Genomic DNA, 27,021 nt, shown 5'->3' with positions numbered 1-27,021 from the left:
TGTGTCGACAAAAAGAGAATATAATGCCATGTATTTTATAGTAAAGTGAATATTGTGAATAGGATATTTATGTAATTCAGTATCAATGTACGTACAGTATAGAGATGCCATAAATTCCATTGCACTTTTACTAATTACCACTGGAGCATATCAAGGCTGAAAAGAGGATTAAGGGATTTCTGACTTCTTGCGCTTGAGAGTGCTCAAAACACACGCACACACACACACACACACACATCATGTCAACAAAGCCCAATTCCAATCAAGTTGTGATATTGTCTAAAATTGAAGTAAACTAATGTTCTAAACTTTATGATGGTTGGTGTTTAAAAAAATGTGTCGAGTACTGTAACTATGCAAAGGTAAATGTTGCCAGACGCACACGTGTGTTTGCCAAGTGTTGTTGGCGCCATCAGTGCAATGACAGTCCCTCGCCAAAGTGCCAAAATGAGAAGTGAAGCATGTTATCTGTAATTAATATTGCCCATCTCAACTTGGGGATTGTCTGACATCACAGTCTGGACTCTGGGCTGCGCTCCATCAACACACAGCAAAAGTCTGTTCATCTGTCTGTTTGTTTTCTTTGACAAGTCACCAATATTAAATCCAAATCTGTAGAAGTTAATTTCATTGAATGAAATTTCCCTTGAAGTCCAAGTGGCCACACTTGGCTCAATGGTTGTGCCTCAAGGCTGTGTCATTGTGCTCATAATATTTTTGAAGCATTGTTATTTGGTTGAAGCTTTTATTAGAAATAGAAACCCTTGAAAACGTGATCTTATCTTTGATGAGTATTGTACTTCTGATATGAGACCTTTTTGTTCAGATTGCAAATTCTAGTGTGTAGGATTCTGTCATAATTTCATTTTATTTTGATGACACTGTTACTTTTTAACATGGACAACTTGGTAAAGGTTAACGTGAAATTTTGAAGACAGAATGAAATGAAATAGTGAAAATGCATTTGGAGCAGACTCCATTAAACCTTTGATAACAAAATCATTTGCAGCCGCAGCGCCCCTAGGGATTATCAATATTGCATACTGAATAAAAAGATAATAACCAGCAAATCTAATTTCATTGGAGCTTTCAGAGCTTGTTCCCGTCAAAACTCAGACATCACCGGGACGGACATAAGCATTATTGTGATGATTATTGTATAATTATTATTGTGATTATGATGAGTTGCCAAATGTTTGTTTACTTAAACAGCCAAGCATACGCACGGTTTTAAATTATTGTTAATTTATTTCTTCTTTACGTTTAAACGTACATGCAGGTAACGGAGCATTTTACCCATTGACTTGTGCATAAAAAGCTAGTTTGTGTTGAATAATTGACCTACATTGAGCCAATACTCTCAATTTGTTATTTTATGGTTTTATTGTGCAAGATTTTTGTAGGGCTTTTTTTTTTTTTTCCAGCATAACGCAATGGAACATTTTCTTCTGCGTGGATGTAGCCCACAGTATTTAAATATGTTCAACCGTATTCCCGAGTACGTTTGACCATATCCGCCAGTCAAAACATTATCTTCCACACTTCTGTATCAAGTCCAAGGTGATATCACCAAGGCACCAGCAGCAGTGACCCTGTGCACTGTCCTCCTCCACCAGTTTTATCCTACATCCTTTGTCAGTCAGATTGACCCCTGAGACATTGTGACATTTAGTGAGGAGAACAATATCACAGCTGCTTATCTGACCTTTCACAAAGGCTCCACCTACAATGTCTGAGAAAAGCATCAGTTTCTTTCAAAAACAATATAAGGTGCAATGCCTCACAATTTAACCACGCCATTACCATGTTCATTTTAGGTATTTTCAGCTTTGTATCTTCTTTCATGCATCATATGTGTCCAGATCTGGCAGTTACTCAAAAAATATTGCAAATGGAAATTTTGATTCATATCTAATTTCTTTCACTGCATCTTCAGATGTCGTAAGACATATATCTATATATACAAGCTCTATTTTAAATAAATTCCAACAGGTAAGAGAGGCGCCAATAGGGAAAACAGTATATTTGCTAAGACTGCCACCCAGTGTACCTACATTTTGTTACACGCATTTTTTAACTATATTGGAAAAGGAACTCAGTCAGTGGGAGCTCGACTATGACTAGAACTACAAATTCATCACCACAGCCTCTAGCATTTGAAGAGCGAATACAGTAATTATCTTAAAATACATGTGAATTAAATATGTGTGTCTACATTAGAGCGCTTTCTGTTGACAGAATTTGCAGACATTGACTGTAAGATGTTTTTATTGGATGTAAAGTATGCTCTGCTTGGTCTTGTGATTACAATTTTTTTTCTTTTTATGGTGTATTTTCCGTGCTTTGGATTATGGTATTTTATTATAGTCACGGATGTTTGCAGATGCAAAGCTGCAGAACGTGCTCACTCACTCTAAGGACTGAAATCCCATGGGAGGGAGCAGGCATTCAAATGCATGCAGCAGTCTGCATCAATTACACTTGCCTACTTGTATATTATATATAAAATGATATTGTTACCTGAATGCTTTAAGTAAACAAAACTGCATATGCCTAAATAACAATTAGTTTAAAATCACTGGTGCGTTTTTAGATTGGAATATCTGGAGGAAATGTTTATACTGTAGTTAAATAATGGGGCAAAGGCGGATGGATGGTGGCTGAGGGAAGAGTTAATAATGACCAGAAGCAAAATCCGTCAACAGCTTAAGTCAAATGGCCTGAGAACTCTGGCTAAGCTGATTGTGGCACTCCTCTATATTCATGACTGCAGTGGGAAAGGGGTTGGCGCTTTTTTTTTTTTTCTTTCCCCACCGTCGCCAAATAGAGGAGGCAGGAAAGACCTTTTAGATGACCTTAAAGAATGACTTTCCAGAGTCATGTTTGCCAGACAATTCTGCAGCATGCACTCGACAAGCAGCAAGCGATGCTATTTATTTTGTTTGTATCAAATTTCCCGATTGACAGTGATGTTATCATGTGAGCCCCATCTTTCATGGTGGCGTAGCAATTAATCATACGAAAACAACAACCCGCTGTGCAATCAGTGTAATAATACACCACCTCTTATTCTCAAATTATTCGTATAATTCATAGTTTAGAACAATCATAACAGTTGACAGTTCTTTTTTTTTTATCTTTTTATCAAAGACCTGAACTTGAAATGGTCATTAAACATGGCTGTGTGCCTATATTTATTTTTTAATCCCAACCTACAAGAACAGAATTGTTCTGAAAAAGCAATGGCTTGTGAAATTGACAGAATGATGCTTACATAAATTAATATATGAGATCAATCATTTTCAGTGAGAGGAAGATTAGTGATGAGTTTCTAACTGCTCAAATGAACGCATGCCCTCAAAATAACACTAACGTACACATTTTGTAAAAATGTGTCTTTTGCAAGAGAGAAGGGGATGTTTTAGAAAAAGATATACACACGTACGCATGAATAAATCTGTGAAAACATATTTCGGGCTCCTGCCATGGCGGTTTTCAGCAAGTCTGCAGGCGCAGCAACAGCCCAGTTGGAGCTTCCCTTGAATGTTGGGGGCACCACAAAGATGGTTGTCAAAGCGTATTATCCAGGAGCACCCATGTCCAAACCAGTGCTGGGCATGGTGCCTTGAGGAAATTCATCCATGGCACCTGGTGGCTGATATTTTTTTCATCTGTCCCGGTGGGGCAAAGAGATCAATAGCTTGAAGTCATTCAGAAGAGTCTGGCTGTGCAAATGGGATAAAAGTCAAAAGTGAAATGTGGGCCCACAAAAGAGAAATGGAAAGCTTTCATGTGCTATTTTGATTCATCTGTGAACTTCATTTGCGGCTGTCGTGCAAAACATATGCGAGTGCCGTTTCATTTGTCAATCAATACAATTCCAATGATTGAGCTGCTTTAACGTCACCTGAAATCGTAACCCGAGAAAATATGCCTACAAACAAAACAATGTACCATTTCAAATTGCCCACATTGGTCATTCAGACCAGATCTCACTTTTTCACCTGTGACTGTTTGGATTTATTAGTCTTTGCTTTTTCTCCAAGGCCATGCATTATGCATGAGCGACTGAGCAACGCGGAATAATGGTTGTGTCAGAAAAAATTCTAGCTGTATCTTTGACACCTGTCTGCAATTGTAAACAAACGGATGTGCCCGGCGCACTTCCTTACAACAAATCCAGTTGTTGGTACTACACATTACTATTCATGTTTTGAAATGCTGAAGAAAAAAGAAAAAAAAAATATATATATATAGGGACCATGGTTTGTACACATTTTTATTGATAAACACAATACAAAAGGCTCAAGAGGACCAGTAAAATGAAAAGTAATAATAAAAGTGTCAGGGTAGCGCAACGTGTTTAATTAGCTTTTGCTGAAATAATGCGACTGTTGTTGTGAAAGTATTGCACAGCCGCAAGGTTAGTCACTCCTCTCGTAGCGTTGAAGCGACATCTTCTTAAATCCTCTTAAAAAACTGTTAATCCATAATCCCGCTGGCACTTCATTGGCCAGTTCAGTCTCTGTACAAGGCCTGGCCAACAACATAAAGATCTGGGTGAGATGCAGAACGGAGAGTTGCTCTGAGCTCCCGTTGGCTACCCCATGATTCCTCTTTTCTGGCTGCTTCATCATCGAGTCTATAATAACAAGAGGAAAATATTGCAAGATAGGAAAAGGTTTATTTGGCGAACAATTTTTCAACAGCCGGTTGCAGGACACAGATAGACACCGACAACCATTCGGATTCTAATTTACACACTAAGCACTATTCTGCCAGACAAAAAAATAAAAAATAACCTTACCCCTGTGTGCATATTGCAGGCTCACTTCCACAGGTCTCAGCCACTGAGAAGACTGGTGATTGAGGTGGAAAGTTCAAACTTGCTCTTCTTTCCGAAAGACTTCGGCGAATAAAAGGTTGGGGTCCTTGGACCGACACAGAACATCGGCCACGTTTACCACGAATATTTGAGAGAAAAGAGCCTCCCACAGACGTCCAGGCTTGTGATAGTTTTGAAGCTATACGTGGCTGGGCTTCAAACAAAGATGGAGAAATCGGACAGAAAACAGAACGGGCATTACTGGTCGGCCGAGAAGATTCCTCTGTGCTGTTCTCTCGAGACCATCGTTGCACTTTTGGTGAAGCAGGTGGAGATGGTGCTTTGAAAGGGTATGAAGAGTTTAAAATGTTGTGCTTTGACGCTGCTGGCCTGGGGAAGCTCCTTGGACTTTCTGGTGGAGTCGTGAGTTCCCTGTTAACTGGGGGACTAGCTGAAGACGGGGGCGTCGGGGACTTCTTAACGTTGCGGGGACTCGGAAGTCGTCTATGGCAAGACTTTGAAGAAGAAGAAGGTGTGGATGGCAAAATTCGCCCCTTAGACAGCAAGTGTGGATGGCTACTAGCTTCAGATGAAGGAGGCACTTGAGAGACTGCAGTACCTCCAGGCATTAGGTCCTTCTCCTCCATAGTTCTTGAGTACTCTTGGCTGACAGATTGAGATATTGCTTCTTCATTTGAAAAAGAGTTTGAATCTGAGGAATGTCTTCTGTACCTGTTTCTTCTGACTTGCTGCAACAAAGAAGACTTTTTGTCTTTTAAATTGTGAAGATCTGTTTTAGCGTCCGGTTGACTGACATCGGTCTGGGTCGCAGTGACTTGATGATCCAAGCCGACGGGAAATATTCTCTTGGAACAATGAGGCACACCTCCTTTGTTAGGTAAGACGGGTCCAGATTTAACTGATGCCCGTAGTCGCTGTGACAAAGCAGCCCCTTTGACCGTAGGGGATTTTGCAGATTTGATTGCCCCTTCCGAGGCTCCATCGCCTGAAAGGGCACTTTCAAATGAATTGTCCATTAAAACTTCCAACGGGGGTGGAGGAAGATTATCCAGGTCTAAATGCTCAGTCTTTTCACACGAAGTGCTTCGAGACCTTGTTTTGCCAGTGCTAAGGAAAGCTGAGGGACTTCCTAAACCGGGTAACACTGGAACACCACACTTTCGTACACCCCGAAGTGGCCCGAGGACTTTAGGACTGTCCATCTCTTCGATCCCTTGGCTGAAGGTATCTATGAGTTTTCTGACTGAATTTCTGCCTCTATATAGACCTGAAAGTGGTCTTGGGGACATAGGGGGGGTGGGAGGTGGTGTTGCTGTAACAAGGCTTGTTGATATGTCATTTTGCTCTGTATGGCTAGTTTCTCTGGTGGTTTTGGTAATGCACTTCCCTCGTTCACGTAGATTGCCCTCCTTCTCCAAAGATGGGCTTCTTTGGTTGATTTTGGGAGAATCAGACGGTGAGGTTCTCTGGTTTTGTGTCGATGACAAAGTGGTTCTGTTTCCCTTTGTGGTTTCCTTGCTTTTGTTGATTTTCTGCAATCTTTGGCCAATTTTCTTCTGGGACCTTCCCAGTTCAAGCAAAGTAGGATCGTCATCTTTGCTCCGCAAGGATTCTGCAGAACGGGAACGCCTCTCCTGAGCCAATGTGGTTGTTTTGACCGCACTCCTTCGAGCAGTTGTTTGAGATCTCTTTAGCAATGGTCCCTTTTCACCTGTCTTCTGACTTCTACCTCTCTTTGGGCTACCAACAACTTTGGGTTTTGTACCAGCACTTGGTGGGTGAGCAAAGTGTATTTTGCCACTTATCGCATTTTTCATTTTGATCGTCATTTCGACATTTTTGGAATTTTCTATGCGCTTGGTGGGCAACCGCTGTGGCTTCTGTTGCTCAAGTGATGAATTTGATTGTTGTCCCTTTCTACTATCCATTTCATCATCGTCATCTTCCTCACCATCATCCAAAGAGACGGATCCGAGGAACGAGTCCCCCTGTACATTGGCCATCATTGTGCACATCGACGCTAATGAGTTTAAAGAATGAAGGGAACCACTTGGACTTTGTCGATGTGCACGGTTTTTCACCGGCACGCCAGTCATGGAGGTATAATCCACAGGGCTGAAGGGAGTAGTCGTATTTGTTCCGCTCGATTCACAACTAACACGCCGTTGGTGCTTTTCTGATCCAGCGAGGGATTCACTCTCAGCCCCGATCCCACTGTCCTCACTAAAGAGTGCAGAGTCCTCAGGCCCGAGCCTGCGAAGAGATGCCAGTTCAATGCGAGATGCGAGTTGCATTATCCTAGTCTCAATTCCACGTTTGACTTTCAGCTTCTCCTCTAAAAGTTCGGAGATTGAAGAAAAGTATTCCACTGCATCCTCCAGGGCCGAGTCCCCGATTCCTCCAACGGTCTGACTCACGTTCTGCATTCTTTGCGTGGTGTACTGAAGCAGCTGCTGCAACAAATCAGGTGGTTGTTCAATAGCTGGGGCAGATTTTGAAGGTACAGCAGATGAGAGTTTTTTTGTTGGATTTGGCCAAGAAAGGTGTTCTCCATTTTCTTTCAGCATCTTTTCACCTTCATCCACAATTTCTTCCAGTGCTCGAATGATTTCTTCAAAACGCAAAGCCATAAAAGAAACCATTGGCTGCAGATAGGTTTGCGTTTGAGTCGCTTGTTCCAGCAGACCAAGTACAAAATCATATTTGTTGATGCTGGGATTTAAAAAGGCATATGCAGCTTGGTGAGCTTTTACCAGATGCTCTGGGAAATCAATTTTTGGCATTTCCTTGTCTTTCTTTCTAAGCACTTTTAAACCCCTGGAACATCTTCTTGTTTTTTTCCCCAACTTTTTCTCCGGTTCTTCCTGCTTGTCTCTATTTTTGTCTTTTTTCTGCATCGCAGCGTTGCTGTCCATTCGTCGATTCTTGAATGTATCCGTGTGGATGACCTCTGGGGCAGGCACAGTTGCGTGTGTATCTTCTCTCGGTGGCATATTTCCATCACTTTGAAATACTTGTTTTGGTCCACTTGTCTTGTTTTTGTCTTTAGTATTGCCATCGGCAACGCCAGTACACTTGTGCTCATCTCCATTTTTAAAATGAGCTTCTCTGGGCTGCTCATTAGGTGCAGCGGGGAGCATTCTTCCCCGCCTCAAAGAGCTCAGAGTCACAAAATTGTTACCTTTAGATGGTGAGCATCCCATTTTGGATATTTGGATATGATCAGCTTACACGTCTTGATGACGTGGCAGCAGTACATTGAGATGGAAAAGATGCAAAGAATATCCAAAGTCCTTAGCCATCCGCTGTATCTGTTTCCCTCAGATGGCGGCGAGAGTTAAATCTGACCAATACGCTCTCCATGAGAATGCAACCGAACCAATATGCTGATAAATCCATTTGAAGGTTTCATAGATGAAAAAAATGAATCCATGGCTTGTCGGTCATGTTTGTGGAAATGTCTTGCTGCATGCTCTTGAACGCATCGCTGTGTGTCTGACAAAGGACAAGCTTCTGAAAGGATTAGTGAGGCTTTGAGTGAACCCCCTCGGCAACTACATATGTCACGTTAAAGCATATAAAACTCACCTACTTGTAAGCACATAAGCTCATTTGGGTAATGAGGGTTGGCCTCAGCTGGCTTTTTATAGTCTGTACAAACATACCTGTTATGGTGACGCATCTGCACAGTGAAATCAACTAAATTATGAAAGTATTCTGTCATAACAAATGTTGGCCAATTATGTAAAGCACATGCAAGGAATTGCTTTTTGCTGTGGCGTCACTCTTGGGACACAGTACTATATAAATGCATGATTAAACAACAAGACACAAGCTCTTTCTATGATATTAAGATTCATAGTATACACAGTTTGCACCATTCTAATGAGCATCATTGATTAAATCACATTTAGAGGCTGAAGATGAAAATGTGAAGCGCACTCTAATCAATGTACATATATACCCCATATCCCTTTCCCTCCCAGCACAATTGATGTGTTCTTATACATTTTTGTTATTATTATCATCAGCAGCGTTACCTTCTTAACATGACTAATGTAATATTTGAAATATTTCAATTTCAGAACGATTCCTCCATCAGTGTAAAATAAACTTTTACAATAAACGAAAACTTAAGAACAGAGCTAATGATAGAAACCTTATTTATTCATTCGTTCATTCATTCATTCATTCATTCATTCATTCATTCATTCATTCATTTAATTGTATGGTATTGACGCGACGCATAGCGGGCAGACGGCGTCGCTAATTCGACTAGTATAGGAGAAGTTTGAATATTGGAAGAAGTGTTCGTAAACAAACTATCATTTCTCCACCACTCTCACAAAGGTTGTATTTATTATTTATCTAGTCTCCTGAATACTAAACGGAAAACTACACCTTTAATTTGTGGTTAGCCTCAAGCTAACATCACCTAGTTGGAAGTCATTGTACCTGTATTTTGTGACGGCAAAAATGGGATTCAATATGCCGCTTGTAATCTACAATGTAGATTTAAATTCAGAATCTACCAAAAACATAACTAATAACTAAGTAAAAACATAATTAATTGGATGTCTCTTGCCACGGCCCATTTTACTGAGCGCATTTTGGTGTTAAAGTACCCATGTCAACTACAGTTAATCAAGTTTGATTGAGCCTCGCTTTAAACTTCTGAATTTTGGATAAACTGTGTGTTGAATTAATCGAGAAAAAAATAAATAACTTAATCCGGTGGAATAACTCAAATAAAAATGTGGCCAAACAATCAATGTCCATCATTATTACTCTTAACATTTATCACAAGTTTCAAGAATAACTTCAAAATGGTTTTGAGTCTTGAATCTATTTAAACTCTAATTTGACTGTGTGTAAATGAATACTATTTTGTCTTGTGAGTGAGTCAGACTTGATGCGTTCATTTAAAATGACTCTCACGTTTCCTCTCCTTATCACCCCAGAACACGTTTCATCTCCTTCATGTCCTTCCAACAGGAGCACAATGAAACGGACAGCCCAGCGGAGTGGAACCTCCACCACCACCACCACCGCCACCGCCCTCCAGGTCAGGAACAAGAGTGAAGAACAATGTCCACCTGAGAAGAGCAGCTGCAGGACTGGGTTGTACTTTCATAGGAGGACTCTGCAACCAACCTTTACCGTTAAGCAACAGGAAATGATGTCTTTTTTGGAACTTTTTGGTGAGAAAAATCAACATGGTTGTTCTTTGCGTCATACAAAGCCAGAATTTAATCATGGTTAACTCCATTTCAGAAGATGACCTAATCCATGACTTTTTGTTGATGGACTGTTGCTGTAAAATTACAGACAAGGTAAATGTCTACCTTTCTGAAAAAAAAATTCACGTTAATACTCCAACTCATGTCTTTCCTAATCTAATTTGCAGTATCTTCTGGCCATGGTTTTCATCTACTTCAAAAGGTCTCACTTGACCATTGCAGAATACACCAAGAAGAACTTTTTCATCGCACTGTAAGTTCACAGAATGTTTACAGGTCCCACACACGAACATTTTTTTTTTAACTCATATGCTCATATGGTAGGTATCTAGCCAACAGCATGGAGGAAGAAGAGGAGGAGAGTAAATATGAGATTTTTCCTTGGGCGTTGGGTAAGACCTGGAGGAAGAAGGTCAAGCAATTCCTCAAAATGAAGGACAATTTCTGGGTGCGCATTGAGTTCAGAGCGGCTGTCAGCAGACGTTGCTGTGAAGAGGTAAACAAACAAAGCTCACCCGTTAATGATGTTTCGGTCTAAATCTTTCCATGAAGTGTTTTTAGTTTGGCATCCGACCATAAGCTCTGTTAATTGCTTTTTTTTTTTGATGAGGGTTTCCGTGCTTCCAGGTAATGGCCATCATGCCATCTCACTTTGTCTGGAAACGAGAGCGCTCAGAGGAACACAGTGGTGCTCACAGGAAAACGGACAAAGTCAGTTTTCCCCGAGGGCCTTCAGCTTCTCCAGTCCCTTGTATCCGCTGTAATCGTAAGAGCGCATTCAGTCAGCGGCTGCAGATATCCAGAAGCTTGTCTTTGCCCAGCTGCAAGAATAAAATTTCTCAAAGCACTCCGCTGAGTTTGGAGAAAACCCCACCACCCATTGCCACTTGTAGGGACCAAACCCAGCGTTCTTCCAACGGCAGCGAGTTCCCTGGTAGGTATCTTACTGGAGGTAGGTACCAAAATGAATCAATGAATCGACAACAAATCAACTGACAAATTAATCGTCTCGCATTTTAATAATTGCGTCATCGTTTAGACCATTTGTAAGAAAAAATAAGTCCAAATCTTCTGAGTCCAGGCTCGCAAAAGTTTGAATTCTGGCCCAAAGCAAAATGAATTACAATAAATTAGCATCATTATTTATTCAATATAGTCAACTATGAGTTGACATGTTTGTATACTTTCTGGCAGGCAGTTTGTCCTCTGACTCCTACATGTACGACTCCTCCATGGACTGGATCAATAAATAGTCCATTGTCTCATCCCATGGGCGTAGTTCTCAACTTCCAGTTTCAAACTCCCAACAAGTGGATATTTCTACTTTGAAGCAAATGTCTTTCAGCAACACCACCTCTATTTAGAATTCACGTTCAAGATTGCTGATATCTGTAAAGCGCCAACAGTAGAAAAACTCATGAATAACTTATTATTATTTATATATTTATGATATAAAGCACACGGTTCTTTGTATTTATCAATGTTATTTATTTACTTCAACACTTGTAGCAATCAATTTGACAAGCATTTATAAAAAGACAGTTTATGTTTGGCAGAATCCAAGCCATGATTGCTCAGTTTGATGCAGCTTTCAATGATCACTAAAGACTGAAATGTTCACGAATGAAATAAATATTGATATTAAGTATTTTTGATTATGCTTGAGACTGCCAGTAGCACCACACACAAACTAAAATGGCTGAAAAGAGATTTGCTTTGTGATTTGTTGACATTGGGGATTGGACAATTCCTCAAATAACACGAGATTGCAATCTACAAAGACACCCAATTTGGGACTGATTGAAATTGTTCTTTTTCAGCCTTGTCTGCATCCTAAGTGCCATTCTTGAGTCACCGGTGAGTTTTTTTTTTTATTTAAATCTAGATCATTTGACGCACAATAACAGAACAATATGAATACGTTATTTTCACAATTATTTAAATCAAGATCATTTGACGTACAATACTATAACAATAACCAAAGACAATCAAAGTCACTTAAATCTTGGTCTTTATTTTACAAATAATTTTCCATACAAACACAGGAACAAATATTGTCCACAATGGTTTCTTGTCCAACTGGCTGAGCAGCTATGTCACAAACTTCCGCAGTTTCACCAGGAATGCTGGAAATATAAGACAATGAACATTTGTTAAAAAAAAAAAAAATTATATTCTGCTAAAACTATCTCACCTGTGTGGCTCAACTGTTGTGGGTGAGGCCTGGCAATATATGGGATACTCCCAAAGGCCGGATCTTCATCTGGAATTTAATACGGGTAGTTAAGTTTCAACTTGTTAGCAATTTCCCAAAATACAAACACAGTTAAGTCACCTTGTTCCACCTCAACTGAAGCGTTCCCCTCCTCTACGGGGGCTCCATTGAGGCTCGGTGCTTTCTTCGAGCAATAGCGCCCATCTTTAAGACGGGCAGGACCAACAAGCCAGTCCCGAGTCGGCATATCGAAGATGCGTTCGCACAACAAAGGAAGCGCTGTGCATCGAATCCCTTCCAGAAGGTCGATCACTTGAGTTATACTGAGTGGAACAAACAACGTGAACAAAATTTGACCTGTGTGGAAAAGATCTCGGAGGCAGATAGGCAGACAGTCAACACACTTGGCGAGGTAGACAGCACATACGGCCCCGGGGTGCAGATGTGGAATCACAGTGGGCAAAACAAGCTGTGGGCTTATCAGATCAAGAGCGACCTGCAATAGACATAATCCAATCAGTAAAACACCAAACTTGCCGCCCACAGCGTTGTTTCCTTAGAAAGCGCCGCTGTGACTTTCAAAACCGACCGCATCGAATGCCCGACGGGCAAGAAGAGGTGAAGCCGCACAAAGGTCAGCCTTATGGAAATGAACATTGTCAGGCCACTCCTCCCCTTGCCGCGCTCTCCATGCGGCTCTCCAGCGTTGGTAGTTGAGCATAGCTCTTTTGAGGTGATCCTCTCTGATGTCTATACTCAGCACGCTGCCCTTGGAGCCCACTGAGGAAAATTCATCCACAAAATGAATGAACATTTTATTACCACAGTGGCACTTAACATTTTTAATACCAAATACCACCATCATGCCCAACAATACATTACAGTCCATCAAAAATAGGACAGAGGTTTGTAGTTACACTGCACTTAAATATAAGAAAGAAGAAACTGTACTAAATAATTCAATAAAAATGGATTTCACAAAAGATAACTAAAATGGTATCAATATAAGTTTAAAGACAAACAGTACTCATAAATAAAATCCAAATGCATTGCACTGGAAGGTTTAAAGGGAATTAATGGTACAGGTCCATCTTAATACATTTATTTTGAATATTAATATAACATAATAATATACAAGTGATATAGAAAATGGATGAATGGATGGCTGATAGACGTGCATGTGATTCTCTTGTTAGCCACAAGAGGGCGACCGCGTACCGTACCAAACTGACAATCAGTGCACTATGGCATGCAAATATGCACTTAGTGGCCACTCCAATACACTTGGACTTGCCAAGATAACACTTTGTTGGATTTACATTAGTAGCGAGTAATGACCATCAGATAACAACCACGTCCAATCTATCTTGTCCTATCTAATAAAATAATGACTGGTTGCGTGCGTACCTGCCCGAGATAAAAATAGAGACATGGCCCCAGACCCAGAGCCTGACTCCAGCACATAATCTCCCTCCGTGACGTCCATCATCATCAGCATCGCGCTGGCATCCTGAGTGTAGAAGCAGATGACACCAAATATTTCATCTGCACAACTCAAATGAAAAATAAGGCATCACCTTGGCACAGTTGCTTCTGGCATAATGTTGAATACATTGACCACTGGTCCAATGTGAGCAAAAAAAAGGCACACTTTTGCATTAGTTGTATCTACCTTTGGATAGGAGATAGCAGGGCCTCTCTTCATATACAGCGCATAATCTTCCAAACTTGCACGTCGTATGAAGATGCGGATCCCCTTGCTTGTTCTCTGGACGTGACCTGCAGGCTGCCCAGCTATATCATCATGTAGGATAATCCCCCAGCTGCTCATAAGACGTGTTCCAAGCTGAAGCTGGAACATCTTCCTGAATTCCACACAGCCTTTTTTATGATACTCGGCCACTAGCAGCTCCCCGTATGCAAGAACGGTCTTTCGTTGGAGGGTAGTTTCCATCTGCTGTGCAGCCACATCGTTGCAATCGTCTGAATTCTTTTCTTTCAAAGACGGTCCATCTTTTGCATCTGAACTGGGATCAGATGAGCTGTGCTCCTCAGTATATGTTTCCTCTTCATGTGGATGGTTCTGATCTCTCAGTTGCATCACCTCAGGGCCCAATGCATCCTTTGGAAGCAGGGAACTTATCCTCTCGAGGGGAGATAAAGATCTCCTGGACAGCCGCGATTGCCTAGCTACCTGCTTGGTGATCAGTAGTTGTGTTTTGGAGCCCTCTCTGTCATCATTGCTACATTTCACACAACCGGTTGAAAACCTTCTCATTTCCACTTTACTGGAATTACATTTTACAAACATGTATCTGTGTCTGTAAAGTTCAAGAGGGTGTGTGTGAATACGTACCAGTCTAGATAAAACAAGAAGTCCAGCACAGGGCATTTGTACTGTCATTACGTCAAATTATTCTAATTTAAAAAGGAGAAGGGATCAATATGGCTTTGGTCTCACCTAAATCGTGGTAAAATGAAGCATATTTTAAATTCCCATGGCAACGTACCTTGCTAAGATATCAGGTGTCAAAGAGGAAATAAACAATATTGTCAACAACATTGCTCCGATGCATGCTCCTGATAGAAGGTCGCCATGCTTGGTATTGCGAATGATCACGTCATAACTGCGCGACAGTTGTAATATTTTCAGCAAAGGACGGGCTTAGTGTGCGTCATTGCGCATGTGCACGAGTATCCACACGTGGTTGGAGGAAACCACGCACGCAAACGCCAGCGCTTTCAGAAATGGCGGACGGTAAAGGCAGCTATTCGCTGCCGCTACCTTGCGTCTTTTCGCCTAAATCCCACCAATACCTGGCAGTGTGCGCCCAGGATGGGAGGCTTCGAATTTGGAACACGGACAGTAAAACACTCCACCAGGAGTACGTGCCTTCAGCTCATTTGAGCGCCACTCCGACATGCATCCATTGGGGACCATGCCGGACTGCCAAGGTACGCAAGACTGCTGTGGTGTTCCTTGCAGCTAGCGCGGCCTAAATTTGTACGGCTCGGACGTTGTCATCAAAATACGGGAATACGTGATCGGTAGCGATTTTTTTGCAAAGAAACGTGCAAATAACCATGACCTACCCTGTCTAGCACAGAGACCTTTTCTCTTAGTGTGTGTTCGAGACTTAGCCGTAGAAGCGCGTTAGCTAACTACTAGCCGTCAATAGGTCCCAAAACCCACGTTGGTCCCACGTGGAGTTGTGATCTATGCATTTACGGGATCACAACAATGTAACAACCACAGATGACTAATTTCTCACGTTAGTAAATACGGCCCTTTGGTACTACAAACCCTATTTGTGTAATTTACCTAAGAGCGCTTCAAACGGGTTAGCAACATGCCGGTAATGGCAGGAGGAGTCTACTCCTCCGGCAGCACTATAACTCAAATATAGCAGCGAAAATAACATTTAACACTCTCTGTCCACCGGCATTGTTGTACGTGACGTCATATGTCGCCGACTTTCTTTGCACGAGATAACAATCCTCCATGTCAATGGTGTCAAATCAATGCAAACGTTTCTCGTACACTGATGCAAGTCAATGTGGTACGTTTATCAGCAGGGTCCTCAAAGGAAGAGGAGGAAATCGGAGGGGGTGCAGCTGGAGCAAAGGGCAGACCTGTTGGCAATGGGCACGGTGGCGGGCACCGTCCTTATTTACAGTACAGCCCAGGGAGCTCTTCACTGCACCCTGGTAAGTTTTAAACTGATCCTTGTCATCATTTGTAGCCGTTTCTGTGCATTTTGACGCTACAAGATTGTTTTTGTGCTTTCAGGATGGAGGCCATAGCGGGGGAGTCACTTGCGTTCATTGGCACCCCGAAGACAATTTATTATACAGCGGCTCCGATGACACAAACATTGTGGAATGGGACCTGCAGACGGGCAAGACGCGGAGGTCAGTCTCATGATAAAATATCCAGATATGCACACGACATCACTCAAAATGAGCCATTATTAGCGCGGAACGATATGGTGTAATAATAAATACAATCCCAATTGTTGTTTACAGCAAGTGGAAGGCAGACGGAGCCGCGGTCACCAGTTTGTGCGTGAGCCCAGACGGTAAAATGCTGCTTTCAGCCGGACGGATCATCAAGATGTGGGCCTTGGACACTAAGGAGCTTTATAGGGTGAGTGTGGCTAATTTTGTATTCACCCGTCAAGCATCGCGTTCATCGCGCAGAACCGGCAACTTATGGGCCTCTCTCCCCCGCTGCAGAAATTCACCGGCCACTCCACGGCTGTGACGACGCTCCGCTTTGCCACGGCGCAGCCCAGTGACGGCAGCGGTCTCTATTTTGTGTCTGGCGCGGCTCACGATCGACTGCTCAGCGTGTGGTGCGTGCGTACGCGGTGCTCATTCAAATCCTAAAGCGACACGCAAAGGTGCTGCGGTACTGACTCGAGATTGTCTCGCGGCAGGCAAGTACGGGAAGACGGCAAGGACAAGAACTCGGTGGCGTCGTTCGTACTGACGGATGAGCCAAAGCACGTTGACCTCGTCGCGTCTAAAAGCAAGGAACAGGTCAGAGAAGATATAATGAAACCTCACCGTTTCGTTCCGATCGGACGCGCCCATGGATGCTTGTCGACGAGCACGCTGCCAAATTCCCGGTTCTCTCCTCTCAGCAGGCGGTGAGGCTGGCGGCGGTGTGCGAAGATGGACAGCTGCATCTCTTTGAGCACGTTCTAAACGGGTGAGCGCGTTCAACGTCTCGACTGACCTGCGTGTTCGTACGGCTCGGCTTGCCATGCGAGCTGATCAAAGCGTGTCGTCGCAGGCCCTGCAAGAAGCCCCAGTCACCTTTGTGCACGCTGCAGATGTCGGACACAAAGGATACCCCGACGCCGATCCCCCTCCTCGCCGCCGCCTTGGCCGACGAGTCCCGGAGTGTGATGCTGGCTTACGGCAACTATCTGCAGCCTGTCACGGAGAGAGTGGTGAGCGCACAGGCCGAGCGTTGTCCTTTGCTGTCTTGTATATCACTTGTAAATGACCTTATCCCAACCGCCTTTATTTATTTTTTTCCCCAGGACCTAAACACAGCCGATAGGCACGTTTGCTTGACGCGGAATGTTCAGACCACATTGTCCCTTTCCATGGCATCTGCCGTTTCCAAGGTAGCCTTTTTCAAGAAACGTAATTTGCCCTTTGCTCGCGTGAGATCAAGCAGTAGAATGCTCGTCTTGGATGAAGGAAGAACGTACAACAAATCTTGCTGTGTCTCAACTCCAGGTGAAAACCCCAATCGTCAACGCCAAGAGCAAAGTGCTCATTCCCGGTCTTCCCGGCCATCGAGCCCCAGTGAAGGCGACGGCGAAAAGAAAAGAAGGCGCAGACAACAAACAGGTTTGTTCCGTGGACCCGATTGAATATATAACGAATGGCAGGGAAAAAGAACAGCCCCAACGCCCCTCTCTCTTTTCAGAAGTCAATAGCAGAGCGTCTCGGGGAAATTGATCTGCAGTCTGCAGCCTCCGCCCAAACGGGGGCGCCCTGCTTACAGACGGACAATTTTGCTGTGCTGCTGGTGCAGGGCCTGGAGAGCAATGACAGCACCATCCTAAATGTGAGTATGAGCTGTTAAAAATGGCCGTCCCGCTCCTCTCATCGCTATTTTCCATTCCCAGAAAGTTTTTCAAACGCGTAAAGACGCGGTCATCAAGAAAACGGTGGCTCGGCTACCCCTTCCTTCCGTTTTACCATTGGTGGAAGAGGTGAGCGAGCGTCGCTTCGTATTCTGCAGTGACAAGCCTGGATCGTTGTGGCCGTGCTGTAAGCGAGTATATATTTTTTTCTTTCTAGATTACCAAGAGGCTCCAAGGGCACCCTTTCACGTAAGTCGCTTCCATTAGATGCTACTAAGCTAAACGACACGACTCACTTATGCCTAGTGATAGAGGAATCCATTTGAACCCTCCTTCCTTCTTGTAGGGCATCTCTGATGGTCCGGTGGCTCAGAGCGGTACTAATGCAGCACACATCATACCTGTCTTCGGTGAGTCAGCTGTTGCTCGTTCGGTTCAATCTTTCCTTGTTGAGTATTTGATGGTGTGACGTTGAATAAAAGCTACCTTTCTTGGTGTTTGCTTGACCTGTTTGGGCCGTCCGTCCCACAGCTGCCCGACGTGGTTTCCCAGCTGGGAGTGCTCTACCACATGATTGAGAGCAGAGTGAAGATGTTCCACAAACTGACAAAGTTAAAAGGAAAGCTGTACCTCCTGGTGACGCAGGTCAGCTTCAGCATCTTATGATCCTGTCATGCAGACAAATCATGAATCGTCAATTGCTTCATCTCAATCCGTTTGCGTTGTGAGGGAAAACCAGATCATGGGAGAAGATCTTGATTTTTGTGACAGCCACAAGAACATAACACTATTATGGTTGACCGCTAGGTGGAGACAAAGACCGAGAGCAACAAGGCGTTTGAGGTTGACCACACAGCCAAGCTGGTCTATGAAGAGGGTAAGGGACTGCTTTCCTTTCCTTTCATTTGGACACTCATGAAGCTATCTTTCCAGAGCGTGTATTTTGAGGCAGTTTTGCTCTTCACGCACACATTGTGGGGTGTGCGCTGCATGCAAACGCTGCTCCTGTTGCCTGGCAACGTGGCCAGTAGCAATTTATCTTGAGCAGAATGAGGCCCCGCCTGCTCTGGTCACCCGTGTCTTCAACATCACTGATTGTTGGAATATTGAAGGGAAAAGAAAAAGAAAACTGCCATCAATTTAGAAGCAAAGCCCTACTTTTGCAACACCCTAACTTGAGTTAGAGTTTGCATTTTGTTTTCCTGTGTAACGAAATGAATCCCCCAACATTTCAAGTCCAACTTGTTGTGATTGTTTCCAAGGACCAATTCAGTGAAGAACTTTGAAATGAACGTGTCATTTTGAAAAAAAAATTCTTTGGATACAATAATGACGTCTGTAGGGCGCAGGTGTTTCTCCTCAATAGAAATCTTTCTCCATTTTTTTTTTTTTTTTTAAAATGACCCAATGCCACCATTTTCTGCCTTTAACAGAGTCTTCAGATGAAGATGAGGCCGCTGGGTCTGAAGGCCTTGTGGATGAGGACTCAGATGTAAGTTTTGAAGAGTCCTCCAAGTAAATGTTGAATTGCCAAATGCTGATGGAGAGGATCTAGAAGGACATCATAACATAACACAATACAGACATTTTGGATTATTCTATTTGAAACACAAGCTTATCTGCAGCAGTTCATTCGTAAATGAATCTGAATGCTTATTTGCTGTTTATTATTCATCGTTAGAATTGGGAGGAGGACGAGGTGATGGAAGACGACGAGAAAGAGCAAAGTGATCACGAGGAAAACGATCCCGACGGCAGGACGGATTCCAAAGCGAACGGGGAGGAAAAGATGGAGCACGATAATGAGAGTGAAGAAGAATGACAAGTAAAATACAACATGGACCTGAAATGTACTTTCATTTTAGTTTCCTGATTTTAATTTTCGTATGAAAACAAAATACTGCTTTACAAAATGGAGGAACGTGATGGAATTTGAGCCCCACTTTTGGAACGAATCCCAGTTCTTTGTCGCCAAATGAGTGATGAAGGAATTTGGAGATGTTTCCAGGAGTTCGTTCTGCCATCTTGCAACCAATACCACAACGTATTGTTCTGCCGTGCAGGAAACAAGGTGGCGCCTTCTTATTGGTTGAGCAGAACCATACTCGCCAGGCCTTTTATGTACAGGAAACTGTTTGAGCCAAAGGAGGACTCATTAAGACCACACATTACGTCCCGACGCAACAATGTAAATCTATGTACAGTCAAATGTTTGTATGAGCTCTTCACTCTAAAAGTATCCCGCAGAGGTCCTTAAGATTAAAGGAACTCCTGTAAGTCAAGTCTCCTGAGGGGTTTGCGTGTTTTTTTTTTTGTTCCACATGTGTTGCCATCCTTTTGTACAGACTTGGTCCTTAAAATCAAAGCTGGTGGCCGCTGAAAAAGAAAGAAAAAAAGAAGATTGCAATGAATACACCATTGACTATTGAAGGATTTACTGGAGCATCGTTTAGAACAATTGTGCCAAACTTTTTTGTCGCGGGCCATTTTGTAGGTACGGCTTTCTTCAGATGCTTAAGACGGTGAAAGCAAATGTTTAATCATCTCATTATCACGTATTCCACACATAAAATGCTAGTTTTGAAATCAGATAAAGGATAAAAGTTTATTCAATTAGTCTTTTTTTACTGTAAAATGGTAAGAAAAAAAATCTTCCAAAATCTCAACACTATTTATTACACATGATAAACATGCAGGTGTTTTTTTCCCCACAATATTTAAAGAGATTGTATTTACCAGATCTCAATAAAAAATGCCTTATGGCCTACTTCCTGTTTTGCATTTAACCCAATTTTGCATTTAAAAATTCATGAAGGCAGAGTATTCATCAGAGCTTCTGATGTTTTGAAGACGCCGAGGTATCTCAGAAGGCACAATCAAGATGGTTGCAGAGTAGAAAGTATCACATTAATTTGGATAAAATGAACCTGCCAAACTGCAGGCTTCATTATGTACAACATAGCATACGATGTCTTAAAGCAATTTACCTTCTTCCACCAAAATTGCATGAGCTTAGCTGTGTTTATTTGTATAGCTAACATTTGAAGATTAAGATGTGAATGATGACAAAACAACATACATACAACAACCCACTCTGGCCTAATCTTACATTTTAATTGGAATACATATACACAATTAAAATCTCATTTACAGGCTTTTGTGCAGCTTTGGTAAATATTTGTCACATTACAATTTATACAACACATACAAAGCACACCCTTGCTGTATATTAAGGCATGTTATACAAATGATTGCTTCCATTTTGTTTAAATCTCATTTTGAATCAAATTGAAATATTTAACAGGCTAAGTGAGGTATTTAAAAGACTCACACAACCCTATAAACACTAAGGCGTGTTAAAAATTCAGTCATTTATTGAGTCTGTTCATTGCATTTTTTTTTTTTCGGTGGCTGCCAGGTTTGGTTTTAAGGCAGTGGACTTCAGACCAAGACTGTACAAAAGGATGGCAACACATGTGGAACAAAAAAAAAAAACACACGCAAACACCTCTCAGGAGACTTGACTTACAAGAGTTCATTTAATCCCAAGGACCTCTGCTGGGTAGTTTTAGAGTGAAGAGCTCATACAAACATTTGACTGTACAAAGATTTACATTGTTGCATCGGGACATAATGTGTGGTCTTAATGAGTCCTCCTTTGGCTCAAACAGTTTCCTGTACATAAAAGGCCTGGCGAGTATGGTTCTGCTCAACCAATAAGAAGGCGCCACCTTGTTTCCTGCACGGCAGAACAATACGTTGTGGTATTGGTTGCAAGATGGCAGAACGAACTCCTGGAAACATCTCCAAATTCCTTCATCACTCATTTGGCGACAAAGAACTGGGATTCGTTCCAAAAGTGGGGCTCAAATTCCATCACATTCCTCCATTTTGTAAAACAATATTTTGTTTTCATATGAAAATTAAAATCAGGAAACTAAAATGAAAGTACATTTCAGGTCCATGTTGTATTTGACCTGTCATTCTTCTTCACTCTCATTATCGTGCTCCATCTTTTCCTCCCCTTTCGCTTTGGAATCCGTCCTGCCGTCGGGATCGTCTTCCTCGTGATCACTTTGCTCTTTCTCGTCGTCTTCCATCACCTCGTCCTCCTCCCAATTCTAACGATGAATAATAAACAGCAAATAAGCATTCAGATTCATTTACGAATGAACTGCTGCAGATAAGCTTGTGTTTCAAATAGAATAACCCAAAATGTCTGTATTGTGTTATGTTATGATGTCCTTCTAGATCCTCTCCATCAGCATTTGGCAATTCAACATTTACTTGGAGGACTCTTCAAAACTTACATCTGAGTCCTCATCCACAAGGCCTTCAGACCCAGCGGCCTCATCTTCATCGGAAGACTCTGTTAAAGGCAGAAAATGGTGGCATTGGGTCATTTTAAAAAAAAAAAAAAAATGGAGAAAGATTTCTATTGAGGAGAAACACCTGCGCCCTACAGACATCATTATTGTATCCAAAGAATTTTTTTTTCAAAATGACACGTTCATTTCAAAGTTCTTCACTGAATTGGTCCTTGGAAACAATCACAACAAGTTGGACTTGAAATGTTGGGGGATTCATTTCGTTACACAGGAAAACAAAATGCAAACTCCAACTCAAGTAAGGGTGTTGCAAAAGTAGGGCTTTGCTTCTAAATTGATGGCAGTTTTCTTTTTTTCTTTTCCCTTCAATATTCCAACAATCAGTGATGTTGAAGACACTGGTGACCAGAGCAGGCGGGGCCTCATTCTGCTCAAGATAAATTGCTACTGGCCACGTTGCCAGGCAACAGGATCAGCGTTTGCATGCAGCGCACACCCCACAATGTGTGCGTGAAGAGCAAAACTGGCTCAAAATACACGCTCTGGAAAGATAGCTTCATGAGTGTCCAAATGAAAGGAAAGGAAAGCAGTCCCTTACCCTCTTCATAGACCAGCTTGGCTGTGTGGTCAACTTCAAACGCCTTGTTGTTCTCTGTTTTTGTCTCCACCTAGCGGTCAACCATAATAGTGTTATGTTCTTGTGGCTGTCACAAAAATCAAGATCTTCTCCCATGATCTGGTTTTCCCTCACAACGCAAACGGATTGAGATGAAGCAATTGACGATTCATGATTTGTCTGCATGACAGGATCATAAGATGCTGAAGCTGACCTGCGTCACCAGGAGGTACAGCTTTCCTTTTAACTTTGTCAGTTTGTGGAACATCTTCACTCTGCTCTCAATCATGTGGTAGAGCACTCCCAGCTGGGAAACCACGTCGGGCAGCTGTGGGACGGACGGCCCAAACAGGTCAAGCAAACACCAAGAAAGGTAGCTTTTATTCAACGTCACACCATCAAATACTCAACAAGGAAAGATTGAACCGAGCGAGCAACAGCTGACTCACCGAAGACAGGTATGATGTGTGCTGCATTAGTACCGCTCTGAGCCACCGGACCATCAGAGATGCCCTACAAGAAGGAAGGAGGGTTCAAATGGATTCCTCTATGACTAGGCATAAGTGAGTCGTGTCGTTTAGCTTAGTAGCATCTAATGGAAGCGACTTACGTGAAAGGGTGCCCTTGGAGCCTCTTGGTAATCTAGAAAGAAAAAACAACAACACTCGCTTACAGCACGGCCACAACGATCCAGGCTTGTCACTGCAGAATACGAAGCGACGCTCGCTCACCTCTTCCACCAATGGTAAAACGGAAGGAAGGGGTAGCCGAGCCACCGTTTTCTTGATGACCGCGTCTTTACGCGTTTGAAAAACTTTCTGAGAATGGAAAATAGCGATGAGAGGAGCGGGATGGCTATTTTTAACAGCTCATACTCACATTGAGGATGGTGCTGTCATTGCTCTCGAGGCCCTGCACCAGCAGCACGGCAAAATTGTCCGTCTGTAAGCAGGGCGCCCCCTTTTGAGCGGAGGCCGCAGACTGCAGATCAATTTCCCCGAGACGCTCTGCTATTGACTTCTGAAAAGAGAGAGGGGCGTTGGGGCTGTTCTTTTTCCCCGCCATTCGTTATGTACGCCATCGGGTCGGGTCCACTGAACAAACCTGTTTGTTGTCTGCGCCTTCTTTTCTTTTCGCGGTCGCCTTCACTGGGGCTCGATGGCCGGGAAGACCGGGAATGAGCACTTTGCTCTTGGCGTTGACGATTGGGGTTTTCACCTGGAGTTGAGACACAGCAAGATGTACGTTCTTCCTTCATCCAAGACGAGCATTCTACTGCTTGATCTCACACGAGCAAAGGGCAAATTACGTCTCTTGAAAAAGGCTACCTTGGAAACGGCAGATGCCATGGAAAGGGACAATGTGGTCTGAACATTCCGCGTCAAGCAAACGTGCCTATCTGCTGTGTTTAGGTCCTGGGGAAAAAAATAAATAAAGGAGGTTGGGATAAGGTCATTTACAAGTGATATACAAGACAGCAAAGGACAACGCTCGGCCTGTGCGCTCACCACTCTCTCCGTGACAGGCTGCAGATAGTTGCCGTAAGCCAGCATCACACTCCGGGACTCATCGGCCAGGGCGGCGGCGAGGAGGGGGATCGGCGTCGGGGTATCCTTTGTGTCCGACATCTGCAGCGTGCACAAAGGCGACTGGGGCTTCTTGCAGGGCCTGCGACGACACGCTTTGATCAGCTCGCATGGCAAGCCGAGCCGTATGAACACGCAGGTCAGTCGAGACGTTGAACGCGCTCACCCGTTTAAAACGTGCTCAAAGAGATGCAGCTGTCCATCTTCGCACACCGCCGCCAGCCTCACCGCCTGCTGAGAGGAGAGAACCGGGAATTTGGCGCCGTGCTCATCGATAAGCATCCATCGGCGCGTCCGATCAGAACGGATCGGTGAGTTTTCATCACATCTTCTCTGACCTGTTCCTTGCTTTTGGACGCGACGAGGTCAACGTGCTTCGGCTCATCCGTCAGTACGAACGACGCCACCGAGTTCTTGTCCTTGCCGTCTTCTCGTACTTGCCTGCGGCGAGACAATCTCGAGTCAGTACCGCAGCACCTTTGAGTGTCGCTTCAGGATTTGAATGAGCACCGCGTACGCACGCACCACACGCTAAGCAGTCGATCGTGAGCCGCGCCAGACACAAAATAGAGACCGCTGCTGTCACTGGGCTGCGCCGTGGCAAAGCGGAGCGTCGTCACAGCCGTGGAGTGGCCGGTGAATTTCTGCAGCGGGGGAGAGAGGCCCATAAGTTGCCGGTTCTGCGCGATGAAAGCGATGCTTGACGGGTGAATACAAAGTTAGCCACACTCACCCTATAAAGCTCCTTAGTGTCCAAGGCCCACATCTTGATGATCCGTCCGGCTGAAAGCAGCATCTTACCGTCCGGGCTCACGCACAAACTGGTGACCGCGGCTCCGTCTGCCTTCCACTTGCTGTAAACAACAATTGGGATTGTATTTATTATTACACCATATCGTTCAGCGCTAATAATGGCTCATTTTGAATGATGTCTCGTGCAGATCTGGATATTTCATCATGAGACTGACCTCCGCGTCTTGCCCGTCTGTAAGTCCCATTCCACAATGTTTGTGTCATCGGAGCCGCTGTATAATAAATTGTCTTCGGGGTGCCAATGAACGCAATTGACTCCCCCGCTATGGCCTCCATCCTGACAGCACAAAAACAATCTTGTAGTGTCAAAATGCACAGAAACGGCTACAAATGATGACAAGGATCAGTTTCAAACTTACCAGGGTGCAGTGAAGAGCTCCCTTGGCTGTACTGTAAATAAGGACGGTGCCCGCCACCGTGCCCATTGCCAACAGGTCTGCCCTTTGCTCCAGCTGCACCCCCTCCGATTTCCTCCTCTTCCTTTGAGGACCGTCCTGATAAACGTACCACATTGACTTCCATCAGTGTACGAGAAACGGTTGCATTGGTTTGACACCATTGACATGGAGGATTGTTATCTCGTGCAAAGAAAGTTGGCGACATATGACGTCACGTACAACAATGCCGGTGGACAGTGTGTTAAGTTATTTTCGCTGTCTTATTTGAGTTATAGTGCTGCCGGAGGAGTAGACTCCTCCTGCCCCTGACGGCATGTTGCTAACCCGTTTGAAGCGCTGCTAGGTAAATTGCATAAGTAAGGTTTGTAGTACCAAAGGGCCGTATGTACTAACGTGAGAAATTAGTCATCTGTGGTTGTTACATTGTTGTAATCCCGTAGATGCACAGATCACAACTCCACGTGGGATCAACGTGGGGTTTGGGACCTATTGACGGCTAACAGTTAGCTAACGTGCTTCTACGGCAAAGTCTCGAACACACACTGCGAGAAAAGGTCTCTGTGGTAAGCAGGGTAGGTCATGGTTATTTGCACGTTTCTTTGCAAAAAATTGCTACCGATCACGTATTGCCGTATTTTGATGACAACGTCCGAGCCCTTCTCATTTAGGCCGCGCTAGCTGCAAGGAACACTACAGCAGTCTTGCGTACCTTGGCAGTCCGGCATGGTCCCCAATGGATGCATGTCGGAGTGGCGCTCAAATGAGCTGAAGGCACGTACTCCTGGTGGAGTGTTTTACTGTCTGTGTTCCAAATTCGAAGCCTCCCATCCTGGGCGCACACTGCCAGGTATTGGTGGGATTTAGGCGAAAAGACGCAAGGTAGCGGCAGCGAATAGCTGCCTTTACCGTCCGCCATTTCTGAAAGCGCTGGAGTTTGCGTGCGTGGTTTCCTCCAACCACGTGTGGATGCTCGTGCACATGCGCAGTGACGCTCCTACGACATCCGCTACTGATTGGCTGCCACCAGACAACGTCTCCTACTGCCTTTTTTCATTAAAAAACAATAAAAAAGTTTTATTAATCATCCCTTTTTCTCCCAAAGTTTTAGTAATTTACGCAATGGACTGCGTCACACGCATTATACGATGAGATGATGGATGGACTGTGCAACCACAATCTCGTACAAAAGCTTTTCGCTCAACTGTAACACTGTCCTCTGCTGGAAACGTTACAACCGTCGCGCATTTATGACGTCAACATTTGCAACCTCAAGCATGTCGTTACACACCTGTTGACACACCTTTGTTGCAATCCCAAGTTTTTGCCATCTTAAAAAAAGACCAAGGTAAATCATTTCAAAACTTTTTATCCAC

The 27,021-nt window shown here is 43.5% G+C and overlaps 6 protein-coding genes across 26 annotated transcripts in view; 3 read left to right on the top strand and 3 right to left on the bottom strand.

Annotated features, from left to right (window-relative positions):
- Positions 1-11,938, top strand: part of spdya (speedy/RINGO cell cycle regulator family member A) — a 28,557-nt gene extending 16,619 nt beyond the window's left edge. For 6 of the 13 annotated variants that reach the window (XM_088400704.1, XM_088400703.1, XM_088400702.1 and 3 more), the window contains 6 exons: positions 9,842-10,047; positions 10,121-10,179; positions 10,254-10,339; positions 10,411-10,582; positions 10,714-11,020; positions 11,285-11,796. In XM_088400704.1, the coding sequence (XP_088256830.1) occupies positions 9,842-10,047; positions 10,121-10,179; positions 10,254-10,339; positions 10,411-10,582; positions 10,714-11,020; positions 11,285-11,415 (961 nt within the window). In that variant the 3' untranslated portion in view covers positions 11,416-11,796. Of the gene's footprint in view, positions 1-9,049; positions 9,197-9,841; positions 10,048-10,120; positions 10,180-10,253; positions 10,340-10,410; positions 10,583-10,713; positions 11,021-11,280; positions 11,797-11,906 lie in introns of those variants that run through there. The other 7 variants (XM_088400713.1, XM_088400714.1, XM_088400712.1 and 4 more) reach the window with 7 other exon arrangements.
- pcare1 (photoreceptor cilium actin regulator 1) lies at positions 4,249-8,379 on the bottom strand. The gene is made up of 2 exons (XM_088356428.1): positions 4,808-8,379; positions 4,249-4,642 (listed from the first exon to the last, which is right to left on the bottom strand). Exons 1-2 carry the CDS (start codon positions 8,047-8,049, stop codon positions 4,519-4,521), a joined length of 3,366 nt encoding a protein of 1,121 aa, XP_088212554.1. The 5' UTR covers positions 8,050-8,379; the 3' UTR covers positions 4,249-4,518.
- A 142-nt stretch (positions 11,939-12,080) lies between the features above and the next one.
- On the bottom strand, positions 12,081-15,541 carry trmt61b (tRNA methyltransferase 61B). 3 transcript variants are annotated; one of them, XM_088400696.1, is made up of 9 exons: positions 14,812-15,528; positions 14,658-14,719; positions 13,974-14,544; positions 13,709-13,811; positions 12,891-13,081; positions 12,706-12,797; positions 12,422-12,624; positions 12,281-12,349; positions 12,081-12,212 (listed from the first exon to the last, which is right to left on the bottom strand). In XM_088400696.1, the coding sequence occupies exons 3-9, from the start codon at positions 14,400-14,402 to the stop codon at positions 12,178-12,180; spliced, it is 1,122 nt and encodes a 373-aa protein (XP_088256822.1). In that variant the 5' UTR covers positions 14,403-14,544; positions 14,658-14,719; positions 14,812-15,528; the 3' UTR covers positions 12,081-12,177. The 3 variants fall into 3 exon arrangements, with proteins under 3 accessions (XP_088256822.1, XP_088256819.1, XP_088256820.1); XM_088400693.1 differs by having other exon boundaries at positions 13,974-14,719; positions 14,812-15,541; XM_088400694.1 differs by having other exon boundaries at positions 14,658-15,528.
- On the top strand, positions 14,973-20,189 carry LOC148384834 (WD repeat-containing protein 43-like). Of its 2 annotated transcripts, none has more exons than XM_088400692.1 (18): positions 14,973-15,256; positions 15,875-16,009; positions 16,092-16,213; positions 16,328-16,448; positions 16,538-16,656; positions 16,741-16,843; positions 16,951-17,015; positions 17,100-17,259; positions 17,353-17,439; positions 17,555-17,668; positions 17,748-17,888; positions 17,950-18,036; positions 18,125-18,156; positions 18,254-18,317; positions 18,439-18,552; positions 18,715-18,784; positions 19,341-19,399; positions 19,589-20,189. In XM_088400692.1, the coding sequence occupies exons 1-18, from the start codon at positions 15,050-15,052 to the stop codon at positions 19,727-19,729; spliced, it is 1,941 nt and encodes a 646-aa protein (XP_088256818.1). In that variant the 5' UTR covers positions 14,973-15,049; the 3' UTR covers positions 19,730-20,189. The 2 variants fall into 2 exon arrangements, with proteins under 2 accessions (XP_088256818.1, XP_088256817.1); XM_088400691.1 differs by having other exon boundaries at positions 16,948-17,015.
- On the bottom strand, positions 19,558-26,667 carry LOC148384833 (WD repeat-containing protein 43-like). 3 transcript variants are annotated; one of them, XR_015863447.1, is made up of 19 exons: positions 26,358-26,667; positions 25,610-25,744; positions 25,406-25,527; positions 25,171-25,291; positions 24,963-25,081; positions 24,776-24,878; positions 24,604-24,671; positions 24,360-24,519; positions 24,180-24,266; positions 23,956-24,069; positions 23,731-23,871; positions 23,583-23,669; positions 23,462-23,493; positions 23,301-23,364; positions 23,066-23,179; positions 22,834-22,903; positions 22,218-22,276; positions 21,437-22,028; positions 19,558-20,283 (listed from the first exon to the last, which is right to left on the bottom strand). XR_015863447.1 is itself a non-coding variant. In XM_088400689.1 (18 exons), the coding sequence occupies exons 1-18, from the start codon at positions 26,562-26,564 to the stop codon at positions 21,888-21,890; spliced, it is 1,944 nt and encodes a 647-aa protein (XP_088256815.1). In that variant the 5' UTR covers positions 26,565-26,667; the 3' UTR covers positions 21,001-21,887. The 3 variants fall into 3 exon arrangements, 2 of the variants coding, with proteins under 2 accessions (XP_088256815.1, XP_088256816.1); XM_088400689.1 differs by lacking the exon at positions 19,558-20,283 and having other exon boundaries at positions 21,001-22,028; XM_088400690.1 differs by lacking the exon at positions 19,558-20,283 and having other exon boundaries at positions 21,001-22,028; positions 24,604-24,668.
- alk (ALK receptor tyrosine kinase) overlaps positions 24,646-27,021 on the top strand; it is a 165,538-nt gene continuing 163,162 nt past the window's right edge. For 2 of the 4 annotated variants that reach the window (XM_088400678.1, XM_088400679.1), the window contains exon 1: positions 26,567-26,993. The gene's annotated coding sequence lies outside the window, so the exon portion shown is untranslated. Of the gene's footprint in view, positions 24,749-26,052; positions 26,221-26,566; positions 26,994-27,021 lie in introns of those variants that run through there. The other 2 variants (XM_088400680.1, XM_088400681.1) reach the window with 2 other exon arrangements.

This window comes from Syngnathus floridae, chromosome 16, assembly GCF_059516105.1.
Source record: "Syngnathus floridae isolate MCC-2025c chromosome 16, RoL_Sflo_1.0, whole genome shotgun sequence".
In the NCBI taxonomy this organism is placed as follows: domain Eukaryota; kingdom Metazoa; phylum Chordata; class Actinopteri; order Syngnathiformes; family Syngnathidae; genus Syngnathus; species Syngnathus floridae.
The sequence above is the reverse complement of the archived record's forward strand: the minus strand, read 5'-3'. Positions and strand labels throughout refer to the sequence as shown.

Excerpts from the sequence above, each read along its gene's own strand:
- LOC148384833 (XM_088400689.1), bottom strand. The coding sequence starts at position 26,564 with ATGGCGGACGGTAAAGGCAGCTATTCGCTGCCGCTACCTTGCGTCTTT. Across the intron at positions 25,082-25,170 it reads ACACTAAGGAGCTTTATAGG|AAATTCACCGGCCACTCCAC; the intron begins GTGAGTGTGGCT and ends CCCCCGCTGCAG. Across the intron at positions 23,365-23,461 it reads CTCCAAGGGCACCCTTTCAC|GGCATCTCTGATGGTCCGGT; the intron begins GTAAGTCGCTTC and ends TCCTTCTTGTAG.
- trmt61b (XM_088400693.1), bottom strand. The coding sequence starts at position 14,705 with ATGACAGTACAAATGCCCTGTGCTGGACTTCTTGTTTTATCTAGACTG. Across the intron at positions 12,798-12,890 it reads CCCGTCGGGCATTCGATGCG|GTCGCTCTTGATCTGATAAG; the intron begins GTCGGTTTTGAA and ends TGTCTATTGCAG. Across the intron at positions 12,213-12,280 it reads ACAACAGTTGAGCCACACAG|CATTCCTGGTGAAACTGCGG; the intron begins GTGAGATAGTTT and ends TTATATTTCCAG.
- pcare1 (XM_088356428.1), bottom strand. The coding sequence starts at position 8,049 with ATGGGATGCTCACCATCTAAAGGTAACAATTTTGTGACTCTGAGCTCT. Across the intron at positions 4,643-4,807 it reads CCTGCAATATGCACACAGGG|ACTCGATGATGAAGCAGCCA; the intron begins GTAAGGTTATTT and ends TTGTTATTATAG.
- LOC148384834 (XM_088400691.1), top strand. The coding sequence starts at position 15,050 with ATGGCGGACGGTAAAGGCAGCTATTCGCTGCCGCTACCTTGCGTCTTT. Across the intron at positions 15,257-15,874 it reads GACCATGCCGGACTGCCAAG|CAGGGTCCTCAAAGGAAGAG; the intron begins GTACGCAAGACT and ends TACGTTTATCAG. Across the intron at positions 16,449-16,537 it reads ACACTAAGGAGCTTTATAGG|AAATTCACCGGCCACTCCAC; the intron begins GTGAGTGTGGCT and ends CCCCCGCTGCAG.